This window comes from Gobius niger (assembly GCF_951799975.1).
Source record: "Gobius niger genome assembly, chromosome: 5".
Lineage (NCBI taxonomy): Eukaryota > Metazoa > Chordata > Actinopteri > Gobiiformes > Gobiidae > Gobius > Gobius niger.
The window spans coordinates 11,054,753-11,069,524 of NC_136856.1; the positions used below are offsets into that span (position 1 = coordinate 11,054,753).

Sequence of the window (14,772 nt, forward strand, 5' to 3'; positions counted from 1 at the left end):
CGCTCAAAAAATGTCGGTGATGGGTTATGGGTTTTAAAAATGTGCAACAAAATCCAAACAGGCGGACTCAAAGCCGCACGAATCAAGTGAAATACTACTGCAGTTTAGTTTTTGATGAGCATTTAGCTTAAAAAAGGTCCATTTTGCACGTTATATCCCCTTTAAGGTTGGTAGAAAGTGCGGTACCAAAGCGGTGACACGTCGGAATAGAATTGCGTTGATGATGCCGATTCATTTGCTGAAATTATGAAACAATCCCATGTTTGACCTACTTTTCCTAAAGCATCCCGGCAAACAGTTTCTGCTCTAGATGCATGTCGATTAGGCCTAGTTCCCACTGCTTCGATATGCACTTTTTGGAATGCTCTTGTTCAGAAAAAGTAGCAAAACTGCGTATAATCTGGTGCTCTGAAATTATATTATTATGAACAAGCCACCTACATGTATTTAGTTGCTAATAATCTGGCCAATTTTGACATCAGAGCATCAAAAAATCAGCACGTACAGAAACCATTGTTGAAATAGGCATTTTCCCCCTGTTGACTCACTGCATATCGAACGCTTTTTTTGCCACCTACGTGTGCCTTGGGTGGAGTACATCTTGAAATAATCGTTAAAGTGTTCCCATTGCCTTACAAATGTCAAGCCAATGTTCCTTCAGGTAAGTAAAGCCTACGCCAAACCAATATGCAAATCCCTGCATGCTACGAGTCTACCTGCATTTTCTAACGATTTGTATTTTGGACACCAATATAGAAAAAAAAATCTCCCAAAACATTCGCTCTTCCGCTGCCTTAATTCGATTTCTCAAGTGTGGCGACATGAAAGCTGGAGCCGCGCAGTGACTCAGAGTTTGGGCCCGGGGAAAGGTAGACTCTCCTCTTTTTATTTTAATCAGTCCGACCCGAGGAGGGCTCCGGAGTGTGAGAACAAAAGAGAGGGTGAGGAGTTCAGACAGATGGAGTCAGGGCTGTGGGGAGAGCGATATTAGCAGAGAAGGAAATACGTATGCACAGCCGCTCTTATAGAGGTGGACCAAATACTAAAATGGATGTAGCTACAGGATGCACTTGGTTAGCGGACCGACTTCCAGTGCCACAAGTTAGGCCCCGATACAAACAATTGCTATTCACTATAGCTCAGGTTCAAGGGCCTGCTCCCACACTGATATCGTCTGCTTGTGAAATAATTGCTTATGTCTAGACACTGCTGCTTCTTCTGGTCTCATTGTTTTGTCTTCAACCGATAAAAAACACATCTTATGTCTTATTATGAGTATACCAAAGTAAAGGGTATTATTTTAACAAAACAACCATATGGTAAAAAGTATGAATAAAATCATACTAGTACTTCTTCTTATAAAAAAAAAAATATGGCAACTGATATTATAATTCTCTATTGTGTAGGGATTATATGGACTGTAAGGATTGTGTTGTTACAACTGGTTAGACTAGTTATAAATAGACTGGTTATAATATAAATGAATGTAGATTTTATCATGTCAAATACTTCATTGTCTCTTCTTTTCTCTGCTTTTTCTTTCGTGTTTAGCTACTATCTTTCCTACATGGCGTATCTCTATGGTGACTCTATAGGCTTTCACAGTGAGGAATTCAGAATTCAAAATCTATCAATTTCTATCTTCTCAATAGAGAAAAGCCCTAAAATGGCGGCCACGACAGGGGGGAAAAAAACTGCCTGGAATAAAAGTCCAAAACAAATAGAGGGAGACGCAAATCCTTTTCCAAAATTTGCAAAAGTAAAAGTATGCGTCCTCTCATTCATAGCGCAGAGACAGCAAAGCCATAGCCTCCATTATATATGATGAAGGATGTATTTTCGTATGGTTAGTCGAGTTTGGAGTTTACAAACAGCAGCGTGATGAGTCCATGAGTCACCGCTGTCGGCCCAGAAGGTATAATGAGGCGGTGCGCGTGAGGGATGGCACCTCCAAGACAAAAACTCCTCTACACCGCGAACACTCGGATCAATTTGTCACTTCGCCATGACTGTAATTGTGACACTTTCATCTGTCACATAGTTAGCGGTGGCATGGATCGATCACTTAGTGCGCTAGCGTTGCATGGCTAACAAATGGGAGAACACTGCTTCCCACGCGGGGCCCGCTGATTGAGGATGTGATGGCCCCGTGCTTTGAGGAAAATTAAAAAGAATAGGGCTAATGGATTTGCCTCTAAAAAAGAATATTAGCTCTCGTATTAATATCCAGTCAATGAAGGGGGCTTAAATTAACTGCAATGTTTTTGTTTTCGCGTTGTAAATTAGGTTTTTGATGAAAAGGAGAACGTGTTTCTGATAGGAGCACAATGACGAGGCAGTGAGGGGTGGACATGGTGAATAAATAAAACTGTTTGCCGTCATTTAAGTCAATGTTTTCAAAGCTTTTGGCTCCATGGCATGCAAAAGAATATAACATAGCATATAGCAAAAAAAAGCAATAACATGATCATTATGTTAATAACATGGAAACACATGGACACAGACTCTTACTATTGGGAAACATGGCAATAATATGGAAACTGCAAAATCACTACTGCGCAAAAAAGCGGAATAATAGCATAATTCTTCAATGGAGTGGCATGAATTTACACCAGATGCCCTTCCTGGAGCTATACTTTTTATTCATCGTAACTTGGGGCTGGCACGATGGGTGGATTGGCTTGAAAAACATCAATGGCTTATGGCATTATGCAGAAAAAGTATAACAAAAACTAGCTTTCATTTACAGTGGGAGGAAAAAGTGAGTACACCTTTTTGAATTACTTACATTTCTGCCTAAATTGCTCATAAAATGTGGTCTGATCTGCATTAAAATCACAAGAATGAGTAAACAGTGTCTGCTTGAACTAATACCACCCAAACATTTACATTTTATCATATTTTTAACATATTGGGCACAGCATGTAGACATTCAAAGGACAGCATGGACTAAGTGAGTGAACCCTTGTATTAAATTGCTGTTTTTTGGCAACAATAACTTCATCCAGACATTTCCTGTACTTGCAGATTAGATACTCACAATGATCAGGATGATTACAAAACTGTTGCAGTTCAGCGAGATTCCTGGGTTCACTTACTTATTCCACACTGTCCGGTGAATGTTTAAATGTTATGGCCAATAAAAAATATAATAAAATGTAAAATGGTATTAGTTTACTCATTCTTGGATTTTAATACAGATCAGACCACACTTTATGACCAATTTAGGCAGAATTGCAAGAAATTCAAAACGGTGTACTCACTTTTTCCTCCCATGATTTCTTTAATAATAATCTCACCTTCCCGAAATACTCAAATGTAAAGCCGCACATCTTTAGATTTGTTTCCCCCAGTATCTGCCCTGGGTTTGGCTTTAAAACGAACCACAATGTCTATTTTGAATGAGAAGATAAAAGGCACAATGGCAGGTCAGGTGCGGCTGTGGTCAGATAGGAGGCCCAGGGTGTTGGGTATAGGTGACACACATGGCAGCGCCACATGCAGATGGTACAGATGGATGAGCAGCCAGGCTAGTCAAGCAGAAAAGCAGCCAGCTCACTGATCAGGCGCACACACACATATACTTACACACACCCAGAGCGCCCAAAAGCATGCTGGGAACACCGGTTAGCCTGCCAGCCCTTTACTCACCCAAATCACCACTGAGAAAATTAATACCTCCAACCGTCCGTACAAAAACCAACCACATGCTCTTTGCAGCACAAAATTCAATACGTGCATTAAATATTTACAGATGCAAATGTGTCGGTGGAATTTCGCTTTTGTTCAATAATTCGGATGTTGGCTGTGTTAACTCCAGTGATTTTCTTTCATTTCATCAAAGTCAAAGCGGCGCGGCGGGTTTTTCAATGGCAGCGACGCACCAGTGCTTACCTAATCAGCAGCTGGACACAGTAAATAATGCAAAATCCAACGGGCGGCTTCCCTCTCTCCCACACGCCTCATGCAGTCTTGCAGATATAAGCGTCGGAAAACACATTTAAAATGCTACCCCAAAGGATTGATCAGGATTGTGTCTAGACTTATGTGTCCTAAATGTCGCCTTGTTTCCTTCAGGTTACTGCAATACATTTTGCGAGGCTATTTTAGCACCGGTAATTGTGTTTTGGTTTGTGCAGATTGTGATGTAATCTGATTAAATCTGTAGGTTATTAAATTATTAGTCCACATTTAATAGTCTAACCGTTGTAATCCTCACCAAAATCCTGGCTAAAGATGTGGAGAAGGGTCTTCCAGAGTTGCAATTCAAAAATACAAAAATATATAGACATGTAAATCATTTTACATAGGCTTCGGACTAGTATGAATAAACATTATGGCAAAAGGGGAAGTGTAAAGAAGACAACTTTTCATCAGGATATTCAGTTTGAGTTGTGTATACAGTATAGATAGATTTTATTCCAATACGTAATATGAAGGCAGTGACTATATAACATTTTTTCCCCATATTGTGACGTCCAATGAAGCTTTTTAGTATTTTACGGGCAACAAGAATGGCAATAGGAGTTCCCCCCACCATAAATTTCCATTGCGGCCCTTCCTCCTCCATGCTCCTCCCTTTGATTCAAAGCCACTGTTATTACACCCAAATGCACAGGCGTCCCTATGAGCCGCGTCCCTACAATAAAGAGCCTGTCGCATCGGCGGAAGGGACACAGGGGGCTAAAAGCAATCTTCCGTCTGACCTTGAGCTGCGAGGACAAAACATGCTCAAGTGGGGTGTGGGGAAAGAGGAAAAGGGGAAAAAAATACAAGCGAAATCCATAATGTATCGCACAGCAAGAAACAAAATGCAATGGCGGTGAATGAGGACACATCACTTTCAAACATCGCACACACAAGAAGATCGCATTTTGGGGCGTAACCGGAGAGCAGAGAAAAACTAATTTCCCTAAAGTGAACGGGAAAGGTGCGGAGATGGCAGAGGGTGTTTGGAATAAAGCCAGGCAGGAGGAAAAGTGGCAACAGGCGGAATATGACAGATGGACGGGGCGCCGAGGAAGACGGGACAAAAGGCAGATAACCATGAGTGTCTGAAGACGACTCACTTTACAGGCTACATCTTAATGACAAAGACCTTGCGCTTTGGCTTGGGAATGAGAACTTGAACATGTTTTCAAAGTAAAAAAAAAAAAGCTACGGAAATCATTCTTGCATTATGGATGTGAATAGAAAAAAAGCACTATCAATGCCATTACGTATGCATAGGATTACAGTCTCTACCTTGCTTGTGTTTTTTTGTAAACCGCAAGTAAAGGATTACAATGTTGTGCTACTCCCAAGCCAATATAAACTAAAAGTTTTCTGCAGACAAGGCATCCGGCATTAAAAATGTGAAAATCCTTTGACAAATCCCTACACAGACGACAAATGACATGAAGGAGAAAAACGCCTTTTTTTGTTCCAATAATGTGACAGAAAATTAAAATGTGCAATACTCTTGAAAGCTCACATTTGAGGCAAATCTTAATGACTTGTAAGCCCAGTACCCTACATTATCTCGTCGTGCGCGCGTGGACTTGCGTGCACGCGTGTCGACTAACAGAACTTTATTACCATCTGTTTCCGCGCATGCTTATTTGTTTAGCGGTGACAAAAACATCTTCTTCAATTACTGTTTTTCCCCCCTCTTCTCTCCCTCTCTGCCGGTTCCAATCACCTTTCTCCCCCTTTCCACAACCCCTCCAGCTCCTGCCTGCTCCACTCGCCCCCACCTCACCCCCCCCCCCCCCCCCCCCCCCCCCCGCGTGCGGCCATCAGTCCAATAAAATAGCATCCGACCCCAAATCACCACCATTATCTCAGTGGCTTTCTAACTACAGCGGCTGGTCCTTCCTGCTATGAGACCCGGCCGTTTTGATCAAAGCGCGTGTGTGTCAGTCAGTGTCAGTGTGTGTTTGATTCAGTACCGGCAGAGGCCATTAGGTGGAGCTGGTGCTTGACACAGAGAGACAGGCAGGACGGATGGAGGAGAGGAGCAGAGGGGAAAGCTCACAGTCCTCTTAATCTCAGAATCATTGTTTTTCTTTAATGGTTTCGGATTAGGTATTGTGCACAGTTTGGATTAAATCTGCCGTATGTATACCTCATTTTCAGGCAGATTTTATTTCTAATTCGATTTGCTAGATTCTTGGATACTTAAGAGAGGGCAGAGAAGGATAGAGTGTAGCAAAAAATGATTGAAGAATGAAAGTATTGTTATTTTAGATTGATAGTGCCTGCGTAGAAAGAATGAACTAACATGTTCTAATATCTAAGTAAAGTAACAAAACGGTTTTAGGTTTTAATTTTAAATAAACATATTGAATTGGTGAAAATTCAGATACTATACAATATAATTACAGTAAATGACTTATTATCAATATGCGGCTGTTGAAACCAACGCATAGACAACTTCGGCAAGTTACTCAACCGCTTAATACTATTAGTTATTGTATGTTCAAATAAAGCTGTTCCTAAATATTCTTTAAAAAGTAACTTTTACTACCCAGCTAAGTTTCAAACTCTCTTTAACTGCTTTATCGCCACACTTTTGTTTTATTCAAATTGAGAGATATAACATTAGAGTTCAACTTTCTATTCTAGTTTCTATTTGTCGCTATGGTTACACCAGGCCTACATATAATTACCTTGTTAAGTCACCTGAAGGAAACGCATTGTTTTTAATGACGCATAAATGCAGCCCCGCTCTTCCACTCTCCAATGAAATATTATGTAAAATTGCCTTTTAACTGTCAAGACGTCACGGAAAGCCGCGGTGAATAGGAACCGCGATACAATGAAAACAAAAGAATTAGCCCAAAAAGCACAATTGCTGCCACATTCGTCCCTCTCTCTTTAACACATTTCAATAGCTGCAGATTATTATTACATTCGGTTTTCATTATAAAGGCCTTTGATTAGTATGACAGACATTTTGCGCACCTGTGCTAGCCCGCGGTTTGGCAGCGCGCTAACAAAAAGGGGGCTGGTGTCACTGTCGGTGCCTCTGTGCCACAGATGGACCCAATCACACCTATGTCTCCCTCACATGCCCTATAGCTAATCCACAAAACAGGGGCAAATCGGCTTGTTTATTGTCACATACAGCGGGTGTTATTTGAACTAAGCTTAGTTTATCGCTAATTTAGCCGCGAGCGCTATCACGCGGCGGTGTTTACAGTTCACAGGTGCTGATAAATGATTAACAGTATATATACTTTTCATATAGATACTGTAGGTTGCTAATGTCAGTTTGCTAATGCGTCATTTGGAACACAGTGTGTGTCTTTGCATGTTCCGTTGTGGGAAATGAAATGATAACAGTAGTGTTACCGTGTTCAGGGGCTATTAAGATAACAAGCTCTTAAACATTTATGACACTAATGTTGCACAAAATAAATAAACAACAATCGTAAAAAATATATTAATACGGCTCAATCATGTGATTTATGTGACTTTGTTTTGTTTTATAAGACATAGTTTCAGTTTAGTCTAATCATTTGTGTCAATAAAAAAAAATCTATTCAAAATGTGAATGGAAATAGTGCGCAACAATCGTTTTATCTATACAGTGTACGTTTTACAAAGGTTTTCCATCACAGTGCAGTACCTATGCAGTTTGAATGTTCCGAAGTATCGCTAAACTTTCGCCAAAGAGAGGATCTTCACTAAATGTACAATCTAAATCTCAAAAGTCCCATGATGGATATCAGCGCTTTGCACGACCCAGCTGCAAAAACATCAAATTATATGCATGCGCTAATATTTGTATAAGCCCCGTCGCTGCACGACATCTTTCTCAAACCCGCATGAGCCTGTTTGGATGACAGCTGAGCCTTGAGTTGTCCTGCAGGGTGCCCGTGACTGTCCCCGTGGCAGGGGGTCCCATCCGCCCAATGGGAAACCGCCAGCAACCAGCACCACCATCGCACCCCCCCCCCAATGTGCACGGGACAGGAAGTGCACCGCGGATCTGTCATCTGTCTTCATAAAACCAACCCGCACCAAACACCCAATCAGGACCCTGCTAATTAGTCACCATGGCAACGGGTCTGCCATGCCAATCACGTTCCCATCGGTGGCGGCAATCAGAAAGGGAGCATTTATCCACCGCTGGGTCCTATCCGTGGAACAGATGTGCGTGCGGGGAAGTGTCGAGATGCTTGTGAATAAAATGTGGGCGAATGAGGCTTGTTGAGTGAGGCCTTTATTTCCCTTGGACAATGTCGCTTTTAAGAAAATCCTCAAATGGCACACCTGTCTGGCTTGTGTACGCAAAAAGAGAGAGGAAAAAAAAAAAAAAGAGGATAAATTGTTTGTTCAGATCGCAGGCAGATGTGTCGCGAGAGAGGAGGTTGTGCCACGTTGTGATTGTCAGTGGGTGCTGTTTGATTAGCTTGACGAGTGCTAGCAAGTCCCCTCACGCCCACGAGGCAATCAAACAACTATTATCCCACATGCATACAGGTAAATACCTTCAAAGACAGTGACTTTCCAAAGCCTGTTTTTTTTTGTTTATCGGGCGTCTAAACTCTTGCACCCCTGCTGCTGTGCAAACATGAAACACATCAGGCCACTTTGATTTCCAAATGATAACCACGTCGCTTCTAAATATTCAATCAATTCATCAGGGTTGAATTTGAAAGGCAAATACCAACAAAATAACCTTGTAAATATTGAGGAACACACACATGAATAAATTACGGATTCAAGAGGAACAAGCCGACCTGTGCCCCGGACATTTTCTCTGTTTTTGCCCCCCTAATTCGGTGCCATCATCTGCCTGTCAATCACCCTAATTACCATCAATTGGCATACTCAAAAAGCTAAGGGCGGCCACACATGCGGAATTTATAAGCCAAACACAGACACATGGGCAGAATACGGATAGGAGCGGCGGCAGCTGGCACTGGAGGATGCCAGTCATAACTTCAAGCGCACATCAAAGTCAGGTCCTATTCAAATGTATGCCGTTTGATCGCTGCCGCACTGGCAAGCATGCATTCCCCTAGACCACCCCATGCACATATATACTTAGATGGGCTAACCTACATTCCTCCGAGCACTCAAATCCAAAATTTATAAGCAGAAATCATGTGAAATTATTAAAGACCCCTCCTGACCACGCTGAGGGCTGGTGCGCTACTATTGTTTCCACATGGACAATCGATGGGTGCCACCTGCCCCGACGCTGTAGAGGTAACATAGGGTCTTACCTGTCTCGTGAGAGAGGGTCTTGGCTCTTCCCGTGCCCGAGTGATGCATGGCTCCGTACTTGACTGTCTTCCTGTCAAACCCTCTTCCCTTTTCTGCTCTCCTCCACACTCCTCTCCCCTCCACTCCCGCAAGAGTCCTTCTTTCCTGATTCTCAATGTTTTGCCTCCTTTTGTGTCCTCTCCTCTCTTCTTATACAAAAGTCCTCACTGCCTGCCTGCCTGTGTGCGCCTCGTCCTTGGTCGCTCACTCGCCCCGCCGCTGCTTGCTCCACTCCTTCCTTCTCCCGGGAGTCTGTATCTGGAGCGGCGCGCGCGGCACTCAGAAGCCAGGAGACACGTGTAGCACAGCGGCGATGCGGGGAGAGAAAGCAACCCCCCGAAAAAAAACTGCCGAGCTTTGTGACTGGTGGCTTTCTCCCTTTCTCCTCCTCCTTCACCGCTTTCCTCTTTAATTCAAGAACACCGGCGGGCTGTTCTCTTAGCCTGTGTTTCAAGTCCTCAGTCCCTTTTTCACGCTTGATCCGTCACACATCAAGGCCGGCGAAGGCACGGGGGAACGGGCAGACGGGGAGAGACGGAGAGTGCAAAAAGAAAGTGCCTTTGAGCCAAGCGAGGCAAAGACGTGGCCGCGACTCCATCCTCGACACGCTCACAGCTGAGACTGCGAGCACACTGGATACAACAGCGGCACATGCACTTTCTCTCTCCTCCCTCCCCTCCTCTCGCTCGCTCGCCCACCCGCCCGCTCGCTCTATCTCTCCTCCGCCGCACCATCGGGAGGGATGGAGAGGAGGGGGGGGTGCAAAAGGATGACGGCGACGGCTAACGAATAAGCAGACAGTGAGGGGAAAGGGGGGTGAAAAAAAAAGTGGTGGCTAAAAAAAAAAAAAGAAAGAAAGATGGGTTTGGTAGAATGGGGGCAATGCAATAAAAACCCACAATGTGGAAGAAAGTGACAGAACCGCAAGGATGTGCCAAAGCATCAAAGGTAGAGGAGAGAGAATGGTATGATATTAGATACGGGGGGCCCAAGGGAGCAGGTGGCAGGAGGAGACACGGAGAGGGCAGAAACACGGTAGGAGGAGTAGACTAGGAGGTAGAGCAAGCATGCAGAACGGTAGGAAAGGGAGCAGGGGAAGGAGGGAGGAGGTAAGGGCATAGGACACTGCAGCAGGGAAAGCCAGCAATATGTCAAGTCTCACATGGGTATGCTCGCGTCCATGTAATGATGCTAAAAAGAGCAGTGTTGAAGTGTGCAGCAAGGACAAGCCGCAGCAAAAGCAAAATTTAGCCGTACAAAAACAAAAAGCTGTCGCCGGATATAATGGGATTTTCTTTATTGCAACAGACAGGCTAAACGCGACCAGCGCCTCACGCGTCTCAGAAGTGACATTTCCTACATAAATACACACCGCATGGCTTAAAAACATCTGAATTTGAAAGGCTACACGACATAATGGGCGCAGGTTAGGAGGTGAGTGGAGGTCTAGCAGTGCCCAGCAGAGGGCAGACAAATTGTCATATACAATCAGCAGCATGGCTATCCCCATAATATAAAATGAAGAGGAAATTTACATAGCGAGATTTTCTCATCAGCTTTTAGCACTCGGAGATTTAAATTCAGCCCATTAGTATGCAGGCTCGTCAAGGCTGCTCAAACGCTATTATGCATTCACTTATAACTGAATCAGATGACTAAGAGGGATAATATTTAAGGTATATATTTCAGATTGCCCACAATGTCGAGCCGCATTTCTTTCCCTGTTACATAATTCAAAATGTAAGGGCTTTGTACCGCAAGCCAGAGAAGAATGATGATACAGAAATCCAAGCGGACATTGATCAAAGAGTCCGTACAGAACAATACACTTATCTGTATTGAAGAGCAGGTAGAAATTGCGGTTGTGCGAGTAGCGACAGTGGGTAGGACAAAAAGTAGGTGTGCGTCGCGGAGAGGAGAAGCGTGGGGGAGAGAGAGGAGGCGAGGGGGGGGGAGGCCAAAGCCGAGGCAGCACTCCTGAGGGCCACTGTCAGGCTCATTTTCCAACACTTCACGTGACATTCCTCCACGCCATCTATCACGCAGAAATGAGAGCAGCTGCACAATAGAAGCCCGCCGCTCTGATGCAGGTGATATGGTAAAGTATGTGTAATATATAGGAAGGACACGCTACAGTCATTCATATTCAAAGTAAGCCTTTGTGTCACCATAATAGAGACTTTTACAATATCGAAGGAGGGACATTTGGCGTTAAACCTCAGACACTGCACATGTTCAGGAAGTATATTATTTGTGGAAAAACAAGTTGGACGTAAACTGAACACAGGCCTGTTTTCTTTCATGGTGACACGTAAACAGGCAGCAACCTCCCTCACTCTCGGTACAGCTGCATTTTTGGCTTTTTTTTGCTAACTGCATTTGTGGTTTCTGTGTTTCACGTTGTTTTACTGGATACACATTTCTTCTTCTGAAACACTGAAGAGGCACCAAGAGCCCCCTACATCTGCAGCACAAGAGGAGTTACAGGAAACAAAAAAGGGAGAAACGAGGAGGTATCCGGGCGAGACTCACAGCTAAAAAAACACATATGCCTTCTATTGTTCTGGCTAATGGGTGTTCACCAGAGAATCAACAGATTAACTGCTAAGCTCTTGCAGAAGATGGTGCAAGACTGTTGTGAAGCGGAGGGAGCTGCGCAGGAGGAAGAGGAAGGAGGAGGTGGAGCTGTCCAGTGCAGGACACCACGCTCTGCAATGGGGACAAACCCAGGAGGCGCTGCACCGTGTTAGAGGATCAGAGGAGCACTGAAGGCAGCCAGCCAGGTTTCCTCCGGATGCTGCGGTTTCCTCTACCTACAAAAACATGCTGGTCAGGTTGACCCACAGTGGTGGCGCGCTCAGTCGCAGCAGCAGCCTGAACACTATTTCAATGACAAATAAAGCACTTACTTACTTACCAAGTTTAAAGAAAGAGCCACATTCTAAAGCTTTGTCACTGCTAATAAATTGTTAAGTGCCTTGAGCCAAATTTTCCCCTTTTCACACTGAAGAAAAAGCTTGCTGATTGTACAGAAGAAGTAGCTCATGGTCCAAAATCAATCTTAACATCCCTCCACCAGGCCAATTGTCTATAGCATCAGTGCTACTTCAGGATTTACAATTGTTTATAATACACTGCAGACGCCACGTAGCAATCTCTTTTAGCCACAAATGTCTGCGAACACAGCACTCTTCAACGGGCAACTCTCCTCTACAAGTATAAAAGAATTGGTATAGCCTCTTTGAAAATAGCTGAGAGCAAAAAGAAAATAGCTCGGGTCAAAGTCTGCAAAATACACATTTATTCTATTTGAGTCCTGTGAGATGGTAGTTTACCCAGCGTCCTGTGATGCTAATTGTTAAGGCCGATCTTCTATCCCACACAATCCCTTGCCCTTTTCTGGTAATAGCCTTTGCTGTTCCGTTGGCGAATCCCCCCACTGTTGGACCATCTTATCTCATCTTTGTCTTCAATGCATTGCAGACACATGTTTTGGCAGCCCGATTTACAGCGCGACGCCAGGGTGGTGGGGAGGGGCCTCGGTTACGGCTTCATCATATTAAAGTTGAAAGTGTGTCCCGTAGAAGAATCAGCGGGAGTGCGGGCAGCGACGGCGGATTCCTAGATGAGGTTCGCGTCGATTTGTCATGATAAAAAACCCATCTGAGACAGGAACAAATTGCTTTCTTGACAACACCTTGTAATACTCCATCATACACACATACACACCCAAACCCATGTTAATGCGCGTACGTGTGAACACCAAAAAGTGATACATTTCCTCATACACCGGTTATTTATCAACGCCATTCAGAATCATTACACCTGGCATATCTGTATAACTATATATTAAGGCGTAAAGGTTGGGAGGAACGTAGGATTCACTTGAGACCCCGTTTCAGAAGCCGCAATAGAGGACATTAAAGGCAGGAAGGAAGCAAGAAAAGAGCTCGGAAATATCACTATAGGAAAGGTCACACATTGGAAGGTGAAAGAACGCGGATTGTGTAAGTGTTAGAGATGATTAAAACCTTTGCGTATTAAGGCCTATTATGCATATGTGCTAAGGTTCCATGGTTTTTTATCTCTGTATTACAGTTATAGGTTAATACCGAGCATTGTAAAGGCTGAACTGAACATCAGGACTGGAGATTGTCAATTTGAAAGGATCTGGAAAGAGTCTTCAGAAATGGATTATAATGAAAGGATCACGTGGGGACCGTAATGTAATCCATTCATTTTCAACGTCTTCTGAAACCTGTTTGGGGTCAACACAGAGTTTGAGCCTAAAGGTTGCTTTGGCCGTGCAGCACATCCAAAGCACCAACAGTGAAGCCATTTTGAGACTTTGAAAAGCCAAACGAGAGACCTAGGGCCGGATCTTGCGGTTCATAGCGCAAGCTGTATAGCAGACGATTGCGCAGACGGGTGGCGCTCTTTGCAATCTTCAGTGTCATACCTGGCGCAAAAAAGTGGGCAGGACATTGTGGTGCCGCCCCCCTCCCCATGCTTTCCCAGACCGCTACTGTGGAACGTGGTGGGATGCGGGGGTAAACATTGTAGCGCATTATGTTTAATAAAGCTGAAAGAAATAACGGCGTCCCTCCACTGCGTGCAGCCACTCGCGCTAGATCCAAGCGGGCGGAGAAAGAAAGGAAGCAGCCCTCCGCATTGGACACCGCTCGAACGCGCAAATTCACCAAATGAAAAGGATTTAACTGATCAGAAACTGTCATATTGGCTGCGGAGGAAAATTGTAGCTTATTGGAACAGTTGCGCTACAGTTACAGGATTCTTGGAGGCGCTGAATTGATTTTTTTTTCTTTTTCAGTTTGCTATGCGCCTGTGTGCCGTGTGTGAAATGCACTCCTTTTTTGGACTGAGCTGTACATGAGGAAAAAGGGAACACGAGGCTTATTACAATGACCACAGCTGATGCTCTACATTCATCAGGAGGTAAACACTGACACACATGATAGCCTACATGGATACTAAAGGAAGATTACAAGGCAGCGCGATGTAAAGAGTTGCAAGTTAAGTACGAAACTATGGTAAAACAAGGCCAAAATCTCACCTGGCTACTGCCTTTCCTTGACAAGTTTCCATCTGACTTATAAGACAGATGGCAGTTGCCCACTGTTCCTCTTAATGAAGTAAATAATCAAAATAGCTATTCAGCAAATACATTTTTTTATATCCTTGTCCTGAAGTAGACAAGCAACTTTGCCACACAGCTCTCCTAAATACTCTAAAGACACTTTAAGTTAATTGAACACTCTCTTAATGCAAATAGTCACTGCATACAAGCCCTTCAGGAGTGTTATTTTTGTCTTTCTTGTACCTCCTACATCTTCCTGCTCCTCCTGCTTCCTGAGTTGAAAGCGCAGATGGGGGAAAAGCGAGGGAAAGAGGAGGAGAAAATAGGGGAAGAGATGGAGAAAGAAGGTGTGCTGTAAGGTGCCCCCATGGGTTGAACATGGTCATTTGTCATGAGGCTGAAAGCTTAAGAAAAGA

At 43.9% G+C, this 14,772-nt stretch overlaps 1 protein-coding gene across 16 annotated transcripts in view; it reads right to left on the reverse strand.

Moving 5' to 3' along the window:
* tenm2a (teneurin transmembrane protein 2a) overlaps positions 1 to 14,772 on the reverse strand; it is a 385,466-nt gene that overhangs the window by 203,667 nt on the left and 167,027 nt on the right. For 2 of the 16 annotated variants that reach the window (XM_079556150.1, XM_079556149.1), the window contains exon 1: positions 9,219 to 9,892. The exons of the other annotated variants lie outside the window; for them this stretch is intronic. In XM_079556150.1, the coding sequence (XP_079412276.1) occupies positions 9,219 to 9,267 (49 nt within the window). In that variant the 5' untranslated portion in view covers positions 9,268 to 9,892. Of the gene's footprint in view, positions 1 to 9,218; positions 9,893 to 14,772 lie in introns of those variants that run through there. 16 annotated transcript variants of the gene reach the window in all.